The 26211-nt window shown below is 45.7% G+C and overlaps 3 protein-coding genes across 4 annotated transcripts; 2 read left to right on the forward strand and 1 right to left on the reverse strand.

Annotated features, from left to right (window-relative positions):
- The first annotated feature begins 3856 nt into the window (after nt 1-3856).
- Nucleotides 3857-12232, forward strand: LOC109467531 (KIF1-binding protein homolog). 2 transcript variants are annotated; one of them, XM_019765555.1, is made up of 19 exons: nt 3857-3937; nt 4508-4631; nt 4986-5152; nt 5614-5670; nt 5810-5874; nt 5990-6110; nt 6542-6609; nt 6797-6870; nt 8266-8419; nt 8802-8941; nt 9194-9309; nt 9435-9533; nt 9923-10095; nt 10407-10490; nt 10753-10790; nt 10991-11084; nt 11456-11512; nt 11797-11863; nt 12044-12232. In XM_019765555.1, the coding sequence occupies exons 1-19, from the start codon at nt 3869-3871 to the stop codon at nt 12119-12121; spliced, it is 1845 nt and encodes a 614-aa protein (XP_019621114.1). In that variant the 5' UTR covers nt 3857-3868; the 3' UTR covers nt 12122-12232. The 2 variants fall into 2 exon arrangements, with proteins under 2 accessions (XP_019621114.1, XP_019621113.1); XM_019765554.1 differs by lacking the exon at nt 6797-6870 and having other exon boundaries at nt 6542-6683.
- Nucleotides 12233-14320: 2088 nt separating this feature from the next.
- Nucleotides 14321-21147, reverse strand: LOC109467527 (hepatoma-derived growth factor-related protein 2-like). Its single transcript, XM_019765551.1, is given in 18 exon segments — nt 14321-14590; nt 15047-15176; nt 15179-15220; nt 15396-15609; nt 15789-15890; nt 16565-16635; nt 16935-17029; nt 17163-17236; nt 17397-17675; nt 18010-18181; nt 18584-18689; nt 18848-19025; nt 19295-19426; nt 19534-19593; nt 19780-19902; nt 20059-20194; nt 20356-20432; nt 20857-21147. Coding segments are annotated over 18 exon segments (2220 nt in total). The 5' UTR covers nt 20953-21147; the 3' UTR covers nt 14321-14457.
- A 1951-nt stretch (nt 21148-23098) lies between these two features.
- LOC109467511 (hepatoma-derived growth factor-related protein 2-like) lies at nt 23099-26211 on the forward strand. Its single transcript, XM_019765524.1, has 8 exons — nt 23099-23585; nt 23736-23810; nt 23989-24098; nt 24215-24285; nt 24527-24597; nt 24794-24895; nt 25655-25841; nt 26078-26211. The coding sequence occupies exons 1-8, from the start codon at nt 23124-23126 to the stop codon at nt 26188-26190; spliced, it is 1191 nt and encodes a 396-aa protein (XP_019621083.1). The 5' UTR covers nt 23099-23123; the 3' UTR covers nt 26191-26211.

Below are 26211 nucleotides of genomic sequence, written 5' to 3' on the forward strand. Positions count from 1 at the left end.
ACACCTGGGGCTCCTGTGGGGGTTTCTGGCCATACCTCGAGGCGGAGGCTCCTGTGGGGGTTTCTGGTATACCTCGGGGCAAAGGGAGCTTTCGTCTTTGTTTCTGGAACCTGCTCCTGTAGCACATTTAGCCTAGCGACTCTCACCACAGGACTCACGTCGCAGTCGGGGCATTTTGACGAATTGTGGAAAGCACTGGTAGCCATGGTAACAGACTTGTGTGGTAGCCATGGTAACAGACTTGTGTGGCCTGTGAAATTGCTGATGAGATTTTAACTTGCTTGTTACGGAGAGATTTTTACTGTTGAAGCCGCTATACTGAAAGACATAAAAACTGTATGTAACTAAAAAATATTGATTTTAGAAAACCTCGGTGTATTTTTTACCCTGAGCAGGAGGCTGTAGGTAGCTAGTTTGTGATTCGCTGTTGCCTAGGTAACCGCTTACTCATCAGTTTTGTGGCATCCGCAGGACTAGGGCAGAATGTTGTCTCCTCACAGGAGGCTGCAACCCCCACGCAGGGATGGTATCACCCATTATGACCTCAGGAGGACAGAACCATTATGGTATATAGGGGGGATAGGTTCTTACCACACTTCTCACTCTAACAGTTACCTTGTGATGTACATTGCTGTAGCGGCACACATTTTATGTAGCCCAGAGTTTTAGCCTTTACTTCTTTGCTGCACCCCCACTTTTACTGCTGCATCTTATATTGTATACTCCATAAAAATGGGACAGTCCATGTTGGAGATGGGGGAGGCAGCATGAAGGAGAAATGGATGTAAAAACAGTAGTTTGTGAAAGACCCTCCCCATCTTCATGTGGGATTGGACCGGTCCGATGTGTAAGATGATACGTGGGGAGGGGGCGAAAACAGGACCTGCAGTGGGACCAAATTCTTGTGTGTTGCAATAATGACCTTCATATGACCTTCCTGTGACCTTCATATGACCTTCATATGACCTGTACTTACCGTCCTGTGGGCCGAGAAGGAAACTCTGACCGTAGCTGCCTAGATATTTCCTGTAACCCTAATACAAGCCTTTATTCAACCACTTTAACTAACCAGACATTTCAGTTGTAAGTATTTTGTAAAGAATGTCAATGTACTAAAACTTTTTAAGCCAAGATATTCAAGTCGTGTTGAATTCAAGACCACCTTTATCGCGTTCTAATGATGTTATGTCACGCAAAACCACAACTGGTCACCCACCAGCATCCTTAACAACCTGTCACAACCTGTTAGAACCAGTCACAACCTGTTAGAACCAGTCACAACCTGTTAGAACCAGTCACAACCTGTTAGAACCAGTCACAACCTGTTAAAACCAGTCACAACCTGTTAGAACCAGTCACCTGTTAGAACCAGTTACAACCTGTGTTAGAACCAGTCACAACCTGTTACAACCGCTTAGAACCAGTTACAATCTGTTAGAACCAGTTACGAAAGGTTAAAACAGCATATCTTGAGTTACGCCAGCCAGTAAGAACCAGTTGTGACCTGCCCAAACCAGTAAGATCCAGTTTTACCACAGTGTACCAGTAAAGGATGCTGGTAGGTGCCTGTAGTTGTGGTTTTTCCCGTCCCCCTCCCACACTCGAGCACGGGTAACACTCAGCACATATCACCCTTCGGCAAGCTGACCTTTCAACTCTTGCCACCCTTCAGCCAACCTTTTATTTGTTTACATAAGCTGAGAAATGTGTTACCATGGCGACAACTCGTTGCCGTGACAACGGTGTTACCATGGCGACCACTCGTTGCCGTGCCAATGGTGTTGTTACCATGGCAACCACTCGTTGCCGTGCCAATGGTGGTGTTACCATGGTGACCACTTGTTGCCGTGCCAACGGTGGTGTTACCATGGCAACCATGGTTGCCGTGCCGACGGTGGGTAGGCGGGGACGTAGCATCGTTAGTGATGTAGCTAGGAGCGATCGCCAATGTGACAAGTGCCAACGTCAAACTTTCTCGTCTGTTTTTAGCTGGTGTAAAAGTAGCGAAGCTTGTACACAACATTCTGCCCTTTCTGTGGGTCCTTTCTTTAAGATGGTAACGTAAGGGTCAGGGCTCCTTGAGACATCTTCTAGATGTTCTCAACCAGAAGAACTTGTCTTGTATAGAAACGTGTGCAGCCCGCAAGTGCAATTTAGGCTGGGGTTTCTCCTTCAGGGTCCCAGGCAGGGGGATTCCAAATAGGGGGACCCCAAAACTGTTAGGGCTCTAATAGGGGAATTCTGTGATTGTCTGGGGCTCTGAAAGGGGGATATGATAACTTTTGGGCTCTGAAAGGGGGATCCTGTAACTGTTTGGGGCTCTGAAAGGGGGATCCTGTAACTGTTTGGGCTCTGAAATGGAAATCTTGTAACTGCCTGGGGCTCTGATAGGGGGATCCTGTAACTGGGGCTCTGATAGAGGATGGCTGATACTCCATTTGTTCCTTTGTCTCATTGTCGACACTCCAGCACTTCCTGCTTCCCTCCGAGGCTCCCACAATGCACCAGGCCTACAGTCGGAACCCGGCGAGATTTGAGCCGGGTTAGACGTGAGTCTGCGTCAGACCGGAGCCTCGGGGGGAAGCCCAGCGCGATGTGTTGTCAGCAGACTGATCCACAGTCTGTATTTCTGCATGGAAGACAACAGACTAGACTGGCTAATAAAACTGATGCTTTGGTTTCTCCTAATGACTCCCGCGTCTCGTTTCTCAAATAGGGAAAATAGATGTTTTATTTTTATTCACAAAATAAACATAATATAGACATATAAACATAAAGTGAAATCATCCAAGTGAATGGACTTATGAAGTGCAGTACCTCAAGCTGAGGGTCAGAGGTCATGGACGAGCGGTCTGCTACATCAAGCTGAGGGTCAGAGGTCATCGCTGATGGGTCTGCTACATCAAGCGGAGGGTCAGAGGTCAACCGGAGGCATCCCAGCAAAGATGTGAAAACTGCAGAAATGGAGCTGCAAGCTGGAGTCGGCACAGAGGATGTCAGCTCTGATGTGAAAAATCTCCACATGGAGACAAAACTTACACACAAATAAAACATACACATGATACACACAACATAAATGATTTGCTTGCTACCAGGGTGTCGACATGTCCCAAATTAATGAAATATGCCCCTCCTTTCTTCTGTTATCCTTATATTTTTAAAAATGTACATGCAGTTGTAGACCATTTTCTTCTGACATTAAAGTTTGTCACAAAAGATTAAAGCATGTTGAGGAAGAGGTACCAAAACTAGAAGTTCTGCTGCAGTACCAAAACAAGCCGCCAGGACATCCGAAATCTAATCATTTCTGTTATGTGTCAATAGATGAGCACATACCAAGTTATATGAGAATCTATTCATAGCTAGTTATCGTGCGCACAAAACCACACACACACATGCAAATGCTATCAAAAGCTTAAACCTGTAACCAACGGTAATGACAACTTATTCCCTAGCCCAGAAAGAAAGAAACAAAAAAACACATCAGTTTGTAGATATTGCTATATATAAAGATGAAAGTATTCGAAGTGACAATAAAGATGTAGTTGTACAGGAAATTTTCTACGGTAAAAACATGTTTGACCGCATCTTTCTGCTGCCTTTCCATAAAAAAACCTGTCAGATGAAAAATAGTAGAGAAAAATTGTGTCGTTCTTTAATAAGCGGCTTGGGGAAACCTTTAGACTTCCCGCCGCACATCTGCTTGTAACATAATGACGTCAGGAGCCCTGCGGCCGTACAGAAGCGACACCTACCGTCCGAACTGCAGTTCCCAAGATGGCGGCTGTGTAAACATCATGACGTCATCAGCTCTGCGACCGTGCAGAAGCGAAGCCTGGCGGCGGGACAACAAACTGCAGTTTCCAAGATGGCGGCCGTGTATCTGCAAGAACAAGGGTTTGAGGAGTACGCGCGCGCAAGACGGCTCAGCGAGGAGGTAAGTTCGTAGGTTAAGGAAGGGAAAGGACCCGGGGTTGTTCAAACACGCCGTCTTATTGTCGCTGTTTCTGTTTTCAACGTTAGAAAGAATTACGACATGACCTAGTCGTCGGTGCCCCCCTCCCCACCTAAACACTGACAGGTGTTTATAAAATTATAGAGATATCACGCACGTCTAGGAAGATAACAAGGACAACAACAACAAAAATGTTGTCTTACTCGTAACCGACAGTGCCTGTCTAGTCCTGTATGGGTAGGGTAGGCTCAGACGTGGTCCTGGATAGTCTCTATGATCTATCGTACATGCCGTATCCAGAACCGGGTCCAGAAATATAGTTTCATGTCTGAATAGTGTCACTATCACAGTCAGGCACGGTTCTCGATAGTCTCCGCCTAAACCAAGAACGGAGATCTGACCCAGGCACGGTTCTGGATACATTTGGTCTATCCAGAACCATTTCCTGAGGATTTTATGCTTATATTGTTATAATACGTAATACCCTTAGTCTTTTATTATGCATTGCTTATGGCTACGTCATGCTCATGAGTGTTGCTGTAACCCCCTCAGGAGTCCCGGCAGGACCCGGAGACTGAGCCCTACAGGTCCAAGTACAAAGCACGGGAACTACTACTGGGGCTCAGCGAGGCTCTCAAGGGGTTTCTGGATGAGTCTCAAGCAGAGGAAAATGTTGGTGAGTTCGTCAAGCCTTTTCCAGCTATAATCTTGGTCAGCTTTTTTTTTATTCCAACATTTCATGACTAGACATGGTGACGGCACACTCAAGTTATATCAAGTTATTTTATGCCGCCACCAACGCAGAGAACAAGTACAAGACAGAACAGTGATCATTTTCACCTGAGTGAAGTGAGGAAAGTCGTGTAAACTGCCTTTCCCAAGGGCACAAGATCGGTGTATCTAGTATGTCAGGACTTGAACCCGGGACCTCTTGGTTCCGAATCGAGCACTCTGCCGCTGCCTCTACTGGGTCAGCTTAAGATTCTGGTTCTATCTCAGTGTTTGTTTGTTTGTTTGTTTGTTTGTTTAGAGCTGACCCTGCAGCTGGGTGAGGTGTTTCTCCACCTGGGGTCGAACTTCAGTGACACGGAGGAGGTTCCGACAGGTGAGAAGTATTTCTCCAGGTGTGCCGACCTTCTACAAGGTCACAAGCTGGACCAGCGCTGCGTCAACACCATCCTCACCTGCCTGAACCAGGTGGGCACTTTCACTTTCACCTCACCTGTCTGAACCAGGTGGGCACTTTCACTTTTATCTCACCTGTCTGAACCAGGTGAGCACTTTCACTTTTATCTCACCTGTCTGAATCAGGTGGGCACTTTCACTTTTATGTCACCTGTCTGAATCAGGTGGGCACTTTCACTTTTACCTCACCTGTCTGCACCAGGTGGGCACTTTCACTTTCACCTCACCTGTTTGCACCAGGTGGGCACTTTCACTTTTATCTCACCTGTCTGAATCAGGTGGGCACTTTCACTTTTATCTCACCTGTCTGAACCAGGTGGGCACTTTCACTTTTATCTCACCTTACAGGTGGACACTCTCACTTTTATGTCACCTGTCTGAACCAGGTTGTTTACTGTTTGTGTTGTTTACCATTTGTGTTGTTGTTTACCATTTTTGTTGTTGTTTACCATTTTTGTTGTTGTTTACTGCAGCTGGGGATCCTGTGGGTTTCCCGATCAGAACCAGAGAAGGCCCTGGAGATGCTACAGGTGAGATAAAACTTAAAGATAAAAAAAATGAATAAAAGGACTGAACAGCTGGAAAATTTAACTGTATTTCTGTTGTTACTTGATAAGTTGTTTGCTCTCACAGACACATAACCAGTCCTGTTTCCCCCCCCCCTTGCAGGAAGCTGAGGAACTATACAAAATCTACATGCACAACGTGGGACAACCCCCCCTGCAGCTACATGAGTAAGTGAATTACCCCCTGTTGCTTCTTCAGTAAGTATCCCCCCTGTTTTTTTTGTATTGGTTTTATTCCTACTGGTATACTTTGATGAATGCCTGTGTTGTTGTTCTCCTTTAGACTGCTGAGTCCTGATCCGTTCGGCAGCCCAAAGTCTCGGCTTGCAGAGTTTGAGAAAACTCACACGCTGACTCTCTACTACCTCGCACAGACCTACCCTAAACTGGGGGACAACGAAAAGGTGAGGATACCTCATACCTATGCCAAAAAACAGTTACGCAAGCAACTGGACATGATGTTGGAAATGGTCAGACGTTTCAGGTAGCCACTACCTTTTGTCAGCTAGTGACACTGGAGAGTTCTCAGAAAGGTTTATTAGGCACGAACTCAATCCTACTCCTGCATTGAACATTGATGGAAAGTTAGATCGATTTGTCAAATAAACAGTTACTCAAGCAACTAGCTGGGTATGATTTTGGAAATGGTCAGACGTTTCAGGTAGCATCCACTACCTTTTGTCAGTGACACTGGAGAGTTGTCAGAAAGGAACCAGGAACTATCAACTGATGATGAAAGACCAAAAAGTCCAAAAGGAATCAAATTTTAATGATGAAATATTTGATTCACTGATTAGATAGACTGATTGATTGATTGATTGATTGCTCTGCGCAGTCGGCAGCCTACTGTCACCTGACCCTGAGCCGACAGCTCCAGTCTGGGAACTACCAGCCGCTGGACTGGGCGACAAACTGTGCAACTCTGTCCCAGTACTACATCACACGGGACAACTTTACACAGGGGAGGCACTGTCTAGGTAAGTACCGACTGCACTGTTACACAGGGGAGACACTGTCTGGGTAAGTACTGACTGCACTGTTACACAGGGGAGACACTGTCTGGGTAGGTACCGACTGCACTGTTACACAGGGCAACAAACTGTGCAACTCTGTCCCAGTACTACATCACACGGGACAACTTTACACAGGGGAGGCACTGTCTAGGTAAGTACCGACTGCACTGTTACACAGGGGAGACACTGTCTGGGTAAGTACCGACTGCACTGTTACACAGGGCCACAAACTGTGCAACTCTGTCCCAGTACTACATCACACGGGACAACTTTACACAGGGGAGACACTGTCTGGGTAAGTACCGACTGCACTGTTACACAGAGCAACAAACTGCGCAACTCTGTCCCAGTACTACATCACACGGGATAACTTCACACAGGGGAGACACTGTCTGGGTAGGTACCGACTGCACTGTTACACAGGGCAGGCACTGTCTGGTACTGACTGTACTGTTACACAGGGCAACAAACTGTGCAACTCTGTCCCAGTACTACATCACACGGGACAACTTTACACAGGGGAGACACTGTCTGGGTAGGTACCAACTGCACTGTTACACAGGGCAGGCACTGTCTGGGTAGGTACCGACTGCACTGTCACACAGGGCAACAAACTGTGCAACTCTGTCCCAGTACTACATCACACGGGACAACTTTACTCAGGGCAGACACTGTCTAGGTAAGTACCGACTGCACTGTTACACAGGGGAGACACTGTCTGGGTAGGTACCGACTGTACTGTTACACAGGGGAGGCACTGTCTAGGTAAGTACCGACTGCACTGTTACACAGGGGAGGCACTGTCTGGGTAGGTACCGACTGCACTGTTACATAGGGATAACTTTACACAGGGGAGGCACTGTCTGGGTAAGTTTATTCAACAGTTTATTCATAAAAAAACAGCTTCATAGCCTGTACAAAACATGCTGAACAACACAGTGATTTTTACAGTTGATTGTCTGGCAAATAAAAATTAACATAACAAATTACAAACACAAAAACATTGCAAAAAGCACATGGGCACTAAAGTAAAGACCAGACCATCCTAAGAGTCTTGCTGCAAAGACTTGTTGTACAGGCATATTGCCTTGTGTGAGAAAGTGTTTTTCAGTCTTTTCGTACAGCCGCTGCTTTCACAGGTTTTGTGTGTGATGTCACAGGTTTTGTGTGTGATATCACAGGTTTTGTGTGTGATGTCACAGGTTTTGTGTGTGATGTCACAGGTTTTGTGTTCCAGTGAGCGCGAGCTGTGTGATGTCACAGGTTTTGTGTGTGATGTCACAGGTTATGTGTGTGATGTCGCAGGTTTTGTGTGTGATGTCACAGGTTATGTGTGTGATGTCGCAGGTTTTGTGTGTGATGTCACAGTTCTTGTGTTCCAGAGAGCGCGAGTTGTGTGATGTCACAGGTTTTGTGTGTGATGTCACAGGTTTTGTGTTCCAGAGAGCGCGAGCTGTGTGATGTCACAGGTTTTGTGTGTGATGTCACAGGTTATGTGTGTGATGTCGCAGGTTTTGTGTGTGATGTCACAGTTCTTGTGTTCCAGCGAGCGCGAGTTGTGTGATGTCACAGGTTCCGGAGCCGTGTGACGAGGTGGAGGACGGAGAGAACGAGACAGGGAGGGAGAAACTGGAGCGGAGACGGGCCGACATCGCGCGCTGCTGGCTCAAGTACTGCCTCGTCATGCTGCAGGAATCAAGGTACACGTTTACTCAGCCATTCTCTCACTCACTCACTCATTCTCTCACTCACTCACTCACTCACTCATTCTCTCACTCACTCACTCACTCCTCACTCACTCACTCACTCACTCACTCCTCACTCACTCACTTTCTCTCACTCACTCACTCACTCATTCTCTCACTCACTCACTCACTCACTCACTCATTCTCTCACTCACTCACTCACTCACTCACTCACTCATTCTCTCACTCACTCACTCACTCACTCACTCACTCACTCACTCACTCATCCATCCACATCCATTCATCCACTCACTTCTGTAGTCATCCCTGCCTGGTGCTGCTGGTACCTAGCTTAGACTCTCTCACTCCATTTCTTCCCTTCCTTCCCTCGCTCCAGACAAGCCCTGATGGACGACATCGGTGAGATGGACAGAACGAAGCAGAAGGACCTGGCGGAGGGCCGGGCGGTTGCCAGTAGCAACGGTAGCCATAACGACGACAAACAGGAGAAGCCGGAGGATCCAGAAAATCCAGCAGGTAAGGAAAAAGGGAAGGAATGAAGCAGTGAGGGAGGAGAGAGGGAAGGAATGAAGCAGTGAGGGAGGAGAGAGGGAAGGAATGAAGCAGGGAGGGAGGAGAGAGGGAAGGAATGAAGCAGTGAGGGGGGAGAGAGGGAAGGAATGAAGCAGTGAGGGAGCAGTTGGGAGTTGTTGCAAGCGGGACACATAAGTTTTAACGCAGAGTCAGTCGTTTAAAGCAAAGGAATATATTTTGACCTTCCCCTCCCAGGTGCAGATGGGCCGGCCCGTCACCATGGCGATGAGAAGAGTCTGTTGAGATTTGAGAGTCTGGAGCTGACCTTGGAGGATCAGGTTACGGACAGGAAGGTCACCGACTTCGACCAGGTTAGTGAAGGTTAACCAGGTTAGTGTTATTAACCTGCTCTGCATGTGATGTACCCTGCACTTCATTGGGAACCTGCTAGGTGGCACCCCGTGCAGGTTGTGACTGTTGTTTCTGTATTCTTTAGGCGCGGGGAGTTTTCCTGGTGGGACAGAAGTACGTAAACGCAGCGAAGCAGTTCTACGTGTTGGACGGGCACGTCACTGACTTCGTGGAGATCACACAGGTAAGGTGGGGGGGGGTGGTGTGTGTGTGTTCAGGACTGTGCTTTATCCAGAATGATGCTCAGCCATGGTTCTGGATAGTCCACGCACATCCAGAACCATGCGACTATCCAGAACCATGCCTGGGGCAAATCTATGTTTACTTATTGGATATGCAGAGACTATCCAGAACCGTGCCTGATCCTAACCCTAACCCATTCAGGCATGGAACTATGTAGATAGACACACGTTTCTGGGTACGCTAGGGGGTTCAGGACATGACCCGTCTTGTTATTATGATATTCGTCACTTTCTTTCTCTAAATAGTATCTTCATCTCTCAGCTGTACTTGTTTAAGTCAAGATTTTCTTCCTTAAAGGGAAGTTAAAATCTGCACCCTGCCCCCCCCCAGGACTGGAGTCAGCTGTTCCGAGCACTGTCGTTTTTCGAGCAGGATTTTGAGCGCCGATGTAAGATGCACAAACGTCGTGTGGACATGTTACAGTCCCTCCTGTCTGAACTCAACCAGCAGCATTACCTACTGGTGTGCAGACAGATCATGTACGAAATCGCAGAGACTTTCAGGTGAGATATTCAGACATTCAAGAGTAACATTTCAGGTGCAACTCTGTATACATGTAGTTATCTGCCCATCACCATGGTAACCATCACCATGGTAACCATCACCATGGTAACCATCACCATGGTAACCATCACCATGGTAACCATCACCATGGTAACCATCACCATGGTAGCCATCACCATGGTAGCCATCACCATGGTCACCATCACCATGGTAATCATCACCATGGTAACTGGCCTTTCACCATGGTAACCTGTCCATCACCATGGTAACCAGCCCATCACCATGGTAACCAGTTGTTTCTGTTCCACAGTGAGATGCTGGATTTGAAGGTAGCGATTGCGGAAACAGGAGACGAGAGACCGACGATTCATGCCGTCAAGAAAATCAACACTTTGTGAGTCGAACAGCAGAACTTTTGCAGCTGGTTACTCACATGTTATTCACATGTGTGAACTGGCAGACTGGACACTTATCTTGCATTAGGAAAACATTTTTAGTCAATAATGTTGATCTTGAAGACATATACTCTACAGACAATGCAAACAACAAGTTTGTAGGTATTATGGGTTGTAGAAATTAATTGTTCATGTATTTGTCTTATTTATGCTCTTGTTTATATTTTGTTTGTTGATCTGAAATTTTTATCTCTTCTGCAGGGCCCAGCAGTCCATCGGCCACTACCAGATGTTCCTAGGTAAGGAGCAGCCTTGTCTTGTTGTATAAACATCCTTACAGTGTTCCTTTAAGGAAGACTCTGTCTCCTTGTAAGGTGACAGGTATAAGGGAGATCTTGTCTGGTGTTTTTGTGCCATTGCCATCCTTTTGAGACATTCAAGCTGTGTTAGACTTAAAGCTGGTGAGTTTTGTTGACTCTTCCTTCCTTCCCCCGCCCAGACTCCTTAAGAAATGCGGATAAGGAGATGCCGAAGACGTTTAATGAAGACACCGTCCGGCCGGCTCTGGTCGCACACTTCTGTGTCGGGAGACTGTGAGTACATTTTCACACAACTTCAGTAACTCCTGATTTTTATGTTTTTGGAAGGAAAACATATTGTTTTTGCTCAGTTTCTTCCGTTCCAAACAGTGACCTCTGACCCAGACGGTCTGTCACCATGGTAACTGGTGTTGGGTTACATCATGTTGCAATTTTATAGCAGGAGGGATTTAGACTCCTGTCACCGTACATGTGAATGTGTTTTACTAAGAATTAACAGGGCAGACCATATGCAAAGGTATAAATATTATGCATTTGTCTTGCAAATGTTACCTTTCTAGTCTTCCAATATTATTTCCAGTTTTGTCTCCCTGATGTGTAAAAAGTGTTTCTGTCCTGATGTTTTGTTTTGTTTTGTTTTTCAGATATTCCAAGTTCCTGACCTCTGACCCCCAGCTCAAGCTGCAAAACATGTCCAAAAGGTGTGGATGAGACCACTTACATGGGAGGGGGGGCAGTCATTATATGAGGGCTTGACCATTAATAGTCGGGGGGGGAGGTTTGTGAGGTATATGAGGACTGAACCATTAACATGGAGAGGAAGGGGGGAGGGGCAGTGAGTGTTTGAAGACTTGCCCAGCTGGACCATTTAGATTGAGGTAGTTTGTAGTTCTCATGAGAAACCAGATGCTAACATGTTCCCTCCCTCCCTCCCTCTCTTTTCCTCCCCTCCCCTCCCTTCCCCTCCCTCCCCTCCCTCCTCCAGCCTGGACCACTATCAGTACCTGGTGGACTATTGCACATCTCATCCCGACATCACTGCCGCAGTACAGGTGAGAATGGACCAATCCAGATCAAACACAATCACTGTTCTGTTTCTAGATCTGCACAGAGATGCCCATAGTTTAGGTTTGATCATTACTGAGTCTGTCCTGCTTTACCCTGTGAAGCAAGGTTTGATTATTACTGTCATAGCTTTTTGTTTATTTGTTTATTTGTTTGTTTGCCCACAGAGTGAACTTGAGATCTGCACAGAGATGTCCCAGCTGCTTCCGATTCAGATGGAGAAAATTCGCCTCACGCTGACCTGAGTAAAGAACCCAGCACACTTATGAATCAGCGCAGGGCTGCCCCGGATATTTGGCTACAAACCTAAGCTGTGGCAAAACTGCATTGCAGGAGTCTTGTGGCTACTTTTGCGCTAGACTAGTGGCTACTTGCAGAAGCATCATGCTTCACCTTTGTCAGTTGATGATGACTGCTTTACTTTACTTTACTGTCCTGCTTGTTGTTGGAGCCTTTCTAAAAACACCAAAATACAGTTAAACACTGGCAAGACAACCAATGTTGCAATGTCGCAATTATACACTGAGTATATATCAAACCCTGGCAAGACACAATGTTGCAATTAGTGTAACCCAGCACCGAGAGACCATGATTGTCTAGTGAAATAATTAGGCCTTAAGGCACAGAACAACTGTTTTACTCATTGTGAATTACATCATCCACATCATCATGAATGAATGGATGGATGGATGAATGGATGGATGAACCAATGGATGGATGGATGGATGAATGGCCAGCATTGTAGGAATGGAAATTTTGATTGGCCAACTGAGGAATGGGGGGGAGGGGGAGATATTTCTCCTTGTCATCATCATTCTGCCTCCATGTGTTGGCAAAGTCACTTCTGTTGATCTCCATGTCTCTTGGATTCCCAAATGCTGACTGGATTTTAGGCCACCTGAAGGTTTTATCTTACTCCCGATCCCTTATAACTGTACATACTGAACAATTATAGACTGTTGTTGTGTACATCCTTGGCTTCACTTCTTTATTAATTTAATTTTATAATTATTTGGCTTCTCCATTGGAAGGAGACAAAACAGGTGATTGCTGACGCCTCCGCTTGTCTCCCCTGCAAGAAATAAGGTACCTGTACCTGTTCTACAAGTACATGTACGTAGACGTCATATGAACATCAGCAAATGTTGTGGTTGTGAGACACTAAAGCGGTGCTCTGGGGTCGGCCTTGAGTCTTGTTTCATTATGTACGTGCGAGTTTAGAGTTACACTATAAGATAGTTTAAAACATACCAGTTACTGGTAGTCTCCATACATACTCATACATCACTTCAGTGACACACAGATGTGGTGTTGTTCTGTAGACTAACGCAGTCATCCTTGTTGCAGAATTCTTAAAAACACTTTGAAACATCTGCAAATAGTGTGATTGTCAAGCTAGTCACTGAGTTAGGTAGGTGGTTAATATATAATAGGAACAATAGTGGCATAAGCAAGCAAATAGATGCATACCTAAACTCAATTTTAGGTTCAGGTCAGGATTCAAGTCCAGAGGTTTAGGTTCAGTTCCGGACTTGTAAGCCTGGACCTAAACCCATGGCATATACAAAATTGCAAGTTGGCAACTTGCAATGTTGTATGGGCAAAACTGTGGCCACATAACATGGAGGCCGGTACTTGACGATGCCCGATGGCAATGTTTTCTTCATTTTGCAGCAAAGATTTTAGGTGGTTTGGAAAGAAAAGGGGTATGTGAAATGGTCTTTTATGGTAATAAGTCCGGACTCGGTTCTTGACTTTTAGGTTTTTTTGGACTTGGACCTAAACATTCTTACAAGTCCGGATCCAAGTCCAGTGAACCGGTGCACAGCACTACAAGCAAAAAAGACACATTCCAGGTTTTTTTTATGAGTCAACATTTTCTCATTTTATTCTGTGGTACCTACAGCTATATAACGGATCAAGTTTTAATGTTGCTATTTACATGTAGCGAAACCTGACGGCTTATTTTCTACTGTAGCGTTCATGTAGCAAATTACGACTGTCCACATTTTATTTCTGATAGTGGAAATGTCTACCGAGGTTCCGGCTTTATCCAGCAAATTATAAAAGTTCACTTACAAAACAAAAGGTACATTTCTCCTCAGCTAGGTACTATAAACAATGTGGTACATTTCCCCCCCAGTTGTACTACAGAAACATGGTACACTTCCCCTCAGCTAGGTACTATTAACACCATGGTACATATCCTGTCAGTTGTACAAGAGTGAGTACTGCAGTACAGAAACTACATGGTACTACAGAAACATGGTACATTTCCCCCCAGTTGTACTACAGGTACTATATTGTACATACATATACATGTATCCCTTTAGTTGTAGATTATGGTAGACAACAGAAACACCATGGTAACGGCTGTAATGTGACACCAATTGTAACAAACTACAAACAGAAGTGATGCTTGAGAACTGGATAGTTTATTTGCACGGAACCGAAACAAAAATTTTAACATCTTCAGATTTCATTTTCTTCTGTATGAAAAGTTCCTAATGCCCCAGCTGGATACAGCTATGTTAGTTAGGAGAAAACTAAAAACTAGCGACAGCCACCTTATATGGTTTGGCTACAGTTCTGCAGGATCAACAGCCATCTTCTCACTACTGCGTACATCTGGGTTCTGATTGGCTACTTGGTCAGACAGCTGTTTTTCTAGCTGGAGATCTGTGGAGACTGGAACGCTCGGCAGCGAATCAAGCCTGAAGGAACAAAACAAGAAAAATACAACAAAATTGGTCAGAGAAAAATATTGCAAACAAGCTTGTTGTAACAGTGGGGGGTTTATAGACGCTACCAACTGATCCTGTGATGGGTCTAGACCTTTTAGCCGAGTCGTTAGAGCGTCGGGGTCTAAACTGGTGCCCGGGTTTGGCGTGGGCTCGAACCCTGGCCAGGGACCAGGAGTGTCTTTCTGTTTCTACTCTCCTGATTCTTACACTGTGTTCAGTGATTTCTGTACAAACTTTCAGCCAGTTTCAAACATGCATGCTGCAAGACAGTTTACATGTAGGATAAGTTAGCCAATCAATCAACTTCATTGCTCAGCAACTGTAACTGGTACAATGTATGGCAAAAAGGAAACAAAATACATGAACTAATGGTAGTGATTAGTAGATAGAAGCTCAGGCAGAAATGAAAGTTAACATAACACTCACTTCAGCACATCTGTCCCGCTGGTTGGCGCGCTCAGGGGCCCCGCGATTGGTCCAGTCTGTCTGTCTCCTGCCTCTTCTGGCTGTTCCTGCATCTGCTGCTCCTCCCCACCTGGCTGTTCCACCTGCTGCTGCCCCCCCTCCCCGGACCGTCTCCGGATGCTGCCAGCTGCGAATCTGCGGAAAGGAGGAAACAAAGATGGAGAAACTGTTACATGTCTGCAAGGAGGAAAGGAAGGAAGAAACATCAATGGAGGGAGGAAGAAACTGACACATTTACAGGTAACAAGGACAGGTGTGTAAGTATGACGATGGGTAACAAGAACAGGGGTGCAAGAAAGATGACATGTACCTGTTTGGGCCGCTCCTCCCGAGTTCTCTTTCTCCTCCTCCTGTCCTGTTGCCATGGCAACGTCCTTGGGCTGTTCCGCGGCTGCTGATTGGTTGGTTCTGTGGGCGGAGTGGGCGTGAGCCTCGCTATCGTGCAGCAGCAGCATGGACTTGTATTTACTGTACAGGAACTCTGCTTTCTGCTGCACGGCCTCCGAACCTTTGTACTTCCTAACCTGCAGGGCAAAGGGCAAAGGTCAGGGTCATGTACAGGGGCAAAGGGCAGAGGTTAGAGTATAAAACAGCATAGACTCTACAGGTCTGTGCAGCTTGGTTGATGTTTTAAGTTCTCAACCATTTGCTTTACTTGTTAAGACTGACCCTTTGTTGGTAAGTTAGGATGTTTGTGACTGACCCTTTTGATGGTTCTGAGGATGTCGATGTTCCTCTTGAGCATGGCGGCCGTCAGCGGCAGCGAGTTCAGCTCATCCAGAACCTCCAGGCTGCGCGGAATGTCCTACACAAACGGGAAAAACATCAGGAATGTCCTAAACAAACAGACGAGAGGAATGTGAGCTACGGAAACATCCGGGACAAACGTCAGGCACACAAAACATCACCTCGTCCTGTTCTAGTTTGCAGTGTTTGCCTTGACTCAAGATGATGCCAAACACAGAAATGTTGGCCAAAACATGCCTGATAACCATTGAAATACAAAAAAAGTAACAGAAACAGCCTTAGCTCATCCTCAAGTAGAAGGGGGTTCAAGGACCACATCAGAAGGGGCCACAGAAGGGGCCATACTTACTTGAGGGGCCACACAAGGGTTATACTTACAGGAGCGGAGAGCTGGAGAGACAAGACGAGCGCCGCTTGCAGCTTTCTGACGTGATCCTCGACCAACTCTGCAACAAACCCATCATTGCTCAGTGCAGTTTGCACAGAAACTGCTAGGTGGCCGGGGCAGCAAATGTGCTGGTGTCTCACACCAACGTTACCCTTGATTCAATCCTAATATGGATGTGTGCCTCACACCAACGTTGCCTTTGATTCAATCTAAATAGTTGATGTGTTTTGGGAAGAATTTGCATGAATGAAGCAATTTTCAAGCTGTCCCAGATTTCCTCAAGGGTCAGGAGACACCAGCACACTTGCCTCCCCTAGTGGCCGTAGTACGAAATGCAGACTTACAGCTTTACCAGCCATGAGAGACCTCTTCAACGACTGGACCAGCTCAGTCACTGTGGCATCTAGGCTCATGGCTGCAGTACACAACAAAACTGTTAGGGGGAGCTAAAACAGTGCCAAGTGCTGGTCAGCTCAGTCAATGTACAACCTTAACTCATGGCTGCAGTACACAATAATATCACTAGGGGGCTTAGCTGTTGGGCATCATTCACTTTTAGACAGATGCAGTACCCACATAGGAACCCAGGGGGCCTCGTTGATCCTACCAACATTACCTCAGCTGAGCCTTTGTGACTTTCAAATGCGGGTCACTAACACCTTTGTAGTTTGTGAGATGCACAGAGAACTAAGATATCTAGAGAAATTTCCTCACCTTTTTTCTTCTCCTGCTTTTCCTGCTTCTTTTGCTCCATTTTCTGCTCCAGTTTCAAACGTTTCTTCTTCTCTTTTTCCAGGAATTTATCTTGTCTGCAAAAGAGAAAAACAACTTTAGTACATACAAAAAATACCACATAATACCACACAACTCCCTGGCAAAAAAATCAAACACTCCTAAATAAGAGAGGACAAGTCAAGGATTATTAACAGCTTTTTTTTTTACCTCTTTTTCTCCATTTTTTGTCTCTTCAGTTCCTCCTTTCTGTCATCTACAGCTGCAGCCTTGCTTTCACCGTCCTGCAATACACAACCAAACAGTCAGGGGGTGCTATTCTCAATCCAATTTTGGTCCAACTTTTCCCCAGATTTCCATGAATCAGTTTGAAAGCACAAATCAAGTTTAGGTTGGTTAAAATTTCAGTATTTGTAAAGTTAACGCCTGACAAACGTTTCTCACTTGTTCTTCCTCTGATTCTTCTGCCTCCTCCTGTCTTTTCTCTTCCTCTCTCTTTTTCCTTCTCTCTTCTTCCTTCTTTCTGCGTTTTTCTTGTTCCTTCTTTATTCTCTGGTCCTTTTCCTCGTCCCTCTTCTTCTTCTCCTCCTTCTTCCTTTCCCGGATTTCTGCTTTCTTGTCATCTTTTGATGTCTTCTCTTTCGACTTTTCTTCTCTCTTGTTCACTTCCTTCCGTTTGTCGTCTTTTGTTTCCTCCTTCTGCTTCTTTCGTTCCTCCTGTTCCTGTAAAGGAAACAACATCCTTCATTTCTGGTCTGTTACCATGACAACGGGATCTTTTTCCGAACATGTTACCATGACAACATGAGCCCCATCACATTACCATGACAACATGAGCCCCATCATGTTACCATGACAACATGAGCCCCATCATATTACCATGACAACATGAGCCCCATCAGGTTACCGTGACATGTTACCATGACAACATAAGCCCCATCAGGTTACCATGACAACATAAGCCCCATCAGGTTACCATGACAACATGAGCCCCATCATGTTACCATGACAACATGACAGCATTTTAGGTTACCATGACAACCTGAATGCAGCTGACCTGTTTTTTTCTCTCCTTCCTCTCCTCCTTCAGCTGCCTCGCTGCCTCCTTCTCTCGTTCCCGCTGTTTCTTCTCCTCCTCCTCCTGGGCGACTCGCAGCTTCTCCTCAGCCTCCTTCCTGCGCAGAGCTTCCTGCTTCTTCCAACTGCTGACTACCTCCCCTTCCGAGTCACTAAATAAATAAACAAACAAACATCAGTGCAGAACCTCCTGCTTCTTCCAACTGCTGACTACCTCCCCTTCCGAGTCACTAAATAAATAAACAAACAAACATCAGTGCAGAACCTCCTGCTTCTTCCAACTGCTGACTACCTCCCCTTCCGAGTCACTAAACAAACAAACAAACAAACAAACAAACATCAGCGCAGAGCTTCCTGCTTCTTCCAACTGCTAACTACCTCTCCTTCCGAGTCACTAAACAAACAAACAAACAAACAAACAAACAAACATCAGCGCACAACAAACAAACAAACAAACAAACCTTTGCAGGCTTCCTGCTTCTTCCAACTTCTCCTTTTGAGTCACTAAACAAACTTGTTTATGATTATTTACTAGTTTACCAGTAGTTATTTACCTGTTGTTGCTTGAGTCGGAGGAGAGGGAGGGGGGCGTTCCCGGGTCCGGTTTCTTCGCTCGAGCGCGAGGCTTGGCGGGCGGGCGGCTGCCGGCGGGTTTACGGGCTGGTAGAGAACAATAGCAGGCATAAATAATCTACAAACATCCACTATCAAACAAACATAACAACACAGGTAACACCCATGGCAAGGGAAAAACAACATTTCCATAAAAGTTTGCACCTGCCTAACCAGGTGTGTTAGTGCACAGGTAAGTTCCTCACCTTTCTTCTCAGGTGTCTTTTTTTTCTTGGGTTTTGGTTTTTCCTCTGGTTCCTCCTCAGAGCTGTCCTTGCTGACCTCTGACCCCTCCTCCTGCTCGTCGCTGACCTCCGACCCCGAGCTGCTCGCCGCTTTTTTCCGTCCGCGTTTCTTGGCAGGTTTCTTCTCAGGGACAAAGTCCTGGGGTCATCACAGGTCAGGTCAACACAGGTCAGGTCAACACAGGTCAGGTCAACACAGGTCAGGTCAACACAGGTCAGGTCAAAACGGTCTGACTTCTTTCTCTTACTAAAAAAACTTCCTTACTAGAACATCTGCTACATTACTGCTACATGGAATTCTGCTACATTACTGCTACCTTACTGCCACATTACAGCTACACCACTGCTACATTACTGCCACATTACTGCCACATTACTACAACATTACTCCACACGTAGTTTCCCCACCTCGTCCTCGGAGGTGTCCTCGTCAGGACCGCTCTCCTCGTCATAATCCACCTCCTCCTCCTCACTCTCCTCCGCAGCCTCTGATTGGTCAGAATCAGGGTCACTCTTCTTCCTCCGCTTCGCTGGGGCCTTCTGGGAAGGGAAAGTGAAAGTTATTTGGCACCTTCTCAGTTGAAAGTGTTAGAACGTGAAAGTGGTTGACACTTTCTCAGAATGGGAAAGTGAAAGTGGTTTGATACCTTCTCAGAATCAGCTGCTCCTTTCCTCTTCCTGGCTGCTGCCGGCTTCTTCTTGTCGGCCTTCGTGAGAGAAACAAAAAGTGGATAAACAATCAATCAAGCATTTTGTATTCTCAGGAGAGTGAAGAAAACCTCTCTCTTTACCCAGAAATGCCTCAATGAATGTTACAGATTCAAATGTCTCACCTCAACAATAGAGAAACCAAACCCTAACCCTGTAAAACCAGCAATGTACGACCCCTTCACCTTTTTCGGCCGAGCGGCCGGATCCTCGTCTATCACAAGCTTCTCCTCATCCTCATCCTCCTCCTCATCTTTACTCCCAGCATCCTCCTCTTCCCCCTCCTCCTCTGACCCTGAAGGCTCCTCCTGGGGTTCGGCAGACAAGTAAAAATAAGATAAAGATGATCAGCTTCCAATGTCTAACCCTCGCTGCAGGAACAACAGACAAATAAACCGGATAGAAAGAGAAAGACCCAAACAAGTTGGCAGACAAAAACCAGCTTCAGAACTCCCTAAACTCACATTTCCTGCGAACTTGACCGTCGGGTTGTTCTCCGCCTCCCAGAGAGCCTCGTTAAAGAACTTCCGTTTCTGCTGTTTCCCGTATCGTTCCTTAAACTCATGGAACGGCAGGATGTCCTTCGGCCCAAGGACGGCACTGGGGACAGGAAATTACATCATTATGTACAAAGATCAACAGGAAATGACATCAGGAGATAAACAAGGGTCATGAGTTATGGAGACTGTCAGAAATTTGATGACACTGCAAATTAACATGCAGGCCTAATTTAGTAATTAAGCACTTCTAAGGTTCCTTACGTTTCGTAGGTGCCGAAGAAGAAGATGGGATACTTGTTTCCTGGCGGCTTCACAGCTCCTTCTGGTAACTCGTCAATCTGCAGGGAAGAGACAGAAACTGGAAAATTTACCTCCTGTAAAAACACAAATGTTAAAACTAACAAACTATTACAGGGTGTGAATGGGAGGCAAAACTTGAATGAAAACATGAACTAAAACGTTTTCTACCTTCCCATGTACACCTCAAATCCTTTTAACCGTCCACGTACACCTGTGCTTACAAGTTAAACCTCGCATAATAATTTTGTGGGCGTAATTTTTGGTGAAATGAAACCAGCGTGGGTTAGTGTGGGGAGGGGGGCGGTTTTGTTATTATTATTCAGGTCTCAGCATTATGCTTAAGTTAACGCGATCACAACAAAACACGGACGATTCTTGCTGTTCTGTCTAACACAGGAAGACTGTACTTTACACCAGGGTTCTCTGTTCTTAGAGTAACAGGAAAACAGGAGAGTATCTCACCCTAGCCGGCCAGTGGGGATATCCCTTCACTTTAGCGAAGATCAGATCACCTGGCTTGTAGTCTTTCTCAGAAACTTTCTTGAACTTGGACGCCATTTTGGAACTTTCTGACGAGAGCTAACTAAAAGATCCGGGATCGGGGTCCTCTAGCCTCCGGGCTGGGCGCTGCTGATGACTTTGGGCGGCTTTTCTGGGGCAGAACTTTGCGAAGTTTTTATCCAAACGCCGAAATTTGGCTTCACTTCGACACAGTCGGCGCCATTTCGCGACTCTCGTTTTCTCTCGCGAGAACTGAAGACATCCAACCGCAGGAAAAATATAAAAAAGAACCACAACATGACAGAGTTTTGCACGAACCTTCCTAATAAATGTGAAATAAGATCACAAAAGACAGTTTTGGTATGTTGAAATTTAGATTTTGCCACCAAACTATTCGCCTATGGGGTAAATATCTTGGAATTCTTTTAGTGGTAACCATTATTTTACACGTTATGACGCGGTGGCAGGATTTCGCGGGAAAATTTGTCAGACGATCCGAAAAGTTTTTCTGAACTCCGGACGACATTTCCGACAGAAAAGGGGCCATTCTGACAGGAAAGGGGTAAGTTTGAGCGAGTTTCTGTTCACAGAATACAGACAGGGTAGAGGCAAGTTGTGGGGGAACTGTAGTATTCATACATTACGCGTTTTAGCTCTAAAAATTATGTTGACTGACAGAAAGTTACGGAGTACCTACTCTCCAAGCAGATGATACGGTGACCTGGCAAATTGGATGCCGTTTTTCTGGTTAATTTGTTGTTAATTGTTGTCGTTGCGTAACGTCTATGATGTAGCCGTGGTCTCTGGGTGCCGGTTTCACTTGGTTAATGTTCATCAATGTTCTCGGAAGGTTTTTAATGCAGGATTTTGCATTTTTGCCATCACAACATCTGCTTGGACATTACAGTGTACCTTCCCAAGGGCAGCACTGCAGTTTCTCAGTTCTACATCTGACATTATGGCGAGTTTTATCCTGGAGAAGAAGCCGACCATTTTTTCCAGAGGAAATTTGTTTATTCCTGTCAGTTTTAACTTTTACCCAAGGATACACAGCTCACAGTGATTGGCACTGCATCATACTGTAGATAAACATTGACAAGTATGCATAACTGCATGTCACATGCAAAACAAACAGTAACAGTCATATGGTAATGGTAATGATAAACAATAACAATGATAGCAATAATAACTGATGATAATGATAACAATAGTGATCAGGTGTTTTTCTAAACAGGGGAACAAGGGCGCTGCGCCCTCATGTAACAAGCTAGCGCCCTCATATCAATTTTCAGGTTGAAGCCTAGGTCTTTTTCAAAATTATCTTTTTCCAGTAAAAATACAAAAACAACACCACATAACAATGTATTCTAGCATTACAAACTATGTTACTCTCATGAAAATTCCAAAATCTTCCCACAAACATGAAAATTTAGCTCTAGTAGTAAAAGTGTGAATGGAGTAAACATAGTTCATTGAGAACTTGCCCAAAGACTACAAGTAAGCCTCCTTCATTTGCATACTATAGAACAGGCTCTGAAGTGAAACATGAGACCTGAGTTTGTAGCAGCTTGGATGAAGGTGTTGCAATGTTTGCCATGTGAAAGGTTTGAGCTTGTGGCAAACCCAATGTTGTTATCTGGAGCTACTAGTAACAGTGTAAGTGTATATAAAGGGTGATTTGCACATTGTGTGTACTGTTGATTGTACTTATATTTTATAAAGGAAATATGCAATGCATGAATAGAAATTTAGGAAAGATATTGACAAAAAAACATTGAATTATTTTAGTCTATCTATCCTTCTCCTATGGCTTTTACATACATTATTAGTACTGGAAATTTGTATTGAGCATTGTATCTAGCATTTTGTGCAAGCTAAAATAGCCTTTGAAGGTGTTGTAAAATCCAAGTAAACAGACCTTTTTCACAATCATAGTTGTTTATTTTCAAAGAAACATACAATGAAAGAGTTCAAATTTTCCCCCTCAAGTAGCCTCAAACTGTCCCATTTCAACTTCAAATTTTCGAAGGCTCCACATGGCGGAAGGGGGGAAACCCCCTTCCGCACCAACCCCCCTCGGTCGCTTCGCTCCCTCGCTGTGATACCGCTCCCTCATGCCAGATTTTTCTAGAAAAAACCCTGGTGATTGTCCATTCCATACCAATAGCTCCTACCTTACTAATAACCTCATGATTTTGTCCCGTCTGTTTCACTTGTCCAGGATCAGCATGAAGACCAGGAACAGCAAACAGTCAGCTGTGCAGGCTGTCCTCACCATAGCTACCAGAGGCAGGATCACCTTCTCCCCACCTGTCAGGAAGGACGAACAGACGGTCCAGGTGGTCCATCCTCCTCCTCCTCCTCCATCAGCAGAGGATGCTGGGGGCATCGGGCAGCGGCTGAGGAAGAGGAGAAGTGATGCTGGGGAAGGAGAAATGGGTGGTCCCCGGCAGCAGGAGAAGGGTCAGGGCAAGGTCAAGCCCAGAGAGGAGCAAGGTCAGGGTCAGGTCAAGCCGGGAAAGGAGCAGGGTCAATGTCAGGTTCAGAGCAGGCTGAAGCCCAGCAGGAGGAAGAGGAAGTTGGCAGAAGAAGATGAAGACTGGGAGGATTCTGGTGATGATTCTGAGTGGGAGGAGTCTGGTTGGGAGGACAGCTCAGGTGTGGTGGGGACGATGCCGGTCCTACGACAGGTATATGATGTGGATATTTGTGTTAACTTAATGCTGTGTAAATAAATGTTTAATGAATTTGCATGTACAACTGCATGTAATTCAGCCCTTGGCTGCAAAGTCCATGTTTTTATGAATAAAACACCATTTGATTGATTGATTGATTGACAGGTGAGGTTCCCGGCTCCACCTGCAGGCGAGTCGGAGGAGGACAGGAGGAGGAGGGAGCAGCAGGAGGAGGCAGAGGTAACCGGCTACGGATTTTACTGTCGGCTACTGTTGTTTACTGTCATCTACTGTTGGTTACTGGCAGCTACTGTTGGTTACTGTTGGTTACTGTCATCTACTGTTGGTTGCTGTCATCTATTGTTGGTTATTGTCAGTAACTGTTATTACTGACTTACTCTTGTTTTTTTCCCTTTAGAGAAAGAAGGCCTGGGCAGAATGGCAGTTTGCTGCAGCCACGGAGAGAAACAGAATCCGCGCAGAGCACGACAGGAAAGCCGTGCAACGGGAGCTGATGCACCGCAGATGGTAGGCATCAATCTGCCATAACTTGAGAGCCTTTTTCCCCTCAGACACAGTTACTGAACACATTTCAATCTGCCATTATAACATCATAACCTGAGAGCCATTTTTCATTTTTCTAGGCTGAGGAGTCTGAGTAAAACGGAGAGGAAGAAACATCTAAGGAAAGCCAAGAAACAGGAAAGTTTGGCCGGTAAGTGCGATAACCTTCGTCTTTTAGCAATTTGACTTTAAAAACAACCAGATCTTATAGTTTGTGAGGCTTGTAATTGCAATAACTGCAATGTTGCAGGTTTTATGTAGTAGTATATTGTATGACATGCAGTTGTCCGAATAAGAAAAGTTACAATAATGGCTGCCTTGTTTCCTCTTGTGCTCGGCACTGATAATGCCTGGCTTGTTTGTTTATTTGTTTGTTTGTTTCCTGTGCTCAGCGCTGCGGGCTGAGAAGACCCTGCTAGAGCTGCACTCTGACCTGGTCTCTGCTCTGCAAGTCGGAAACATCGTGAGTAACCTTCATTTTAGCTAACCAAAGTGTGATTTTAGATTTGCCATGATGACAGATGTCTGGATTCTCCAAAAGAAAATTAGAAGATGTTCTAAATTTGTAATGACCGTTTATAAATCTCCCATGTTGTTCTGACTGACCAATGTCTGAATTCTCCCCTCAGGACTGACCAATGTCTGAATTCTCCCCCCAGGACATCCCCCGTGCAGTCTCCGTGCTGAAGAATTTGCGGGATGTTGTCCTGACCCAAAGACTCCTGACCGACCAGCCGGCTATTGTATACACACTTGAAAAGGTCAGCAACTTGTTCTTTCCTAGAACTATCGCCTGAAGTACAGTAGTACATGTACAAGTACAGTATAAGTATACAGATACAGCAACAAGTTTCCCCAAACAGTGCCACTGACTTTTGTCAGAACTCGTATGCTGATGCTGACCAATGTCTGAATTCTCCCCTCGTGCTGCTGACCAATGCTCTGTCCTGGTTTAGGCGCGAGAGTTTGTGGGGAGCCGACAGGTCCAGAAGCTGGCCGACCGGCTGTTCATGTCCTGCCGCGTGCCTTTCTGCTGACACTGACCAATGTTTGATTTCTCTCTCCTTGTGCTGCTGACCAATGTCTGATTTCTCCCCTTGTGCTGCTGACCAATGATCTGCTCTGTCCTGTTCCAGGCGCGAGAGTTTGCGGGAAGCCGACAGGTGCAGAAGCTTGCCGACCGGCTGTTCATGTCCTGCCGCGTGCCTTTCTGCTGACACTGACCAATGTTTGATTTCTCTCTCCTTGTGCTGCTGACCAATGTCTGATTTCTCCCCTTGTGCTGCTGACCAATGATCTGCTCTGTCCTGTTCCAGGTGCGAGAGTTCCCGGGAAGCCGACAGGTGCAGAAGCTGGCTGACCGGCTGTTCATGTCCTGCCGCGTGCCTTTCTGCTGACGCTGACCAAAATGTCTGATTTCTCTCTTCTGTGCTGCTGACCAATGTCTGAATTCTCTCCTTATGCTGCTGACCAATGCTGTGTTCTGACACTGACCAATGCTCTGCTCTGTCCTTCCTTAGGTGCGAGAGTTCACAGGGAGTCGGCAGATACAGAAGCTGGCTGACCGGCTGTTCATGTCCTGCCGCGTGCCCTTCATGGTGTACGAGGGGGAGACCTTCCTCCAGGCCTTCGAAAGGAGCCGGAAAAATCTGCTGGAGAAGGATGCAAGAATCTTGGAGGAGAAATTCGCCCGCAAAGCTGACAGAGGTGGGGATATACATTGTACCGATAGTTTTTCTAGCCGCTAGAGATGCAAACATGTTAGTTTTTCTAGCTGCTAGAGTTGTTGACATTATAGCTGCTATGGGTGTGGATTATATAATAGTTTCTCTGGCTGCTGAATGTGGGAATATAGTTTTGTGGTACTTTCTATACCTTTGGTCTTTTGTATGGTTGTCTACTGTGAGTCGTGGGTCCAGAATGTTGCATTCTTCCCTTTCCAGCTTTAAAAAAGATGCAAGAAACCGCAGGAGACCAGGTGGTACCGGGTGAACAACCCACCCTCCCTAACCCGGCTAACACCCAGGACACAGAAGCTGTGGTACCCGGACTGTAAGCATTACCTTAATTTAGAACT

The sequence above is a fragment of the Branchiostoma belcheri genome, unplaced genomic scaffold, assembly GCF_001625305.1.
Source record: "Branchiostoma belcheri isolate BF01 breed outbred unplaced genomic scaffold, Haploidv18h27 scaffold180, whole genome shotgun sequence".
Taxonomy (NCBI): domain Eukaryota; kingdom Metazoa; phylum Chordata; class Leptocardii; order Amphioxiformes; family Branchiostomatidae; genus Branchiostoma; species Branchiostoma belcheri.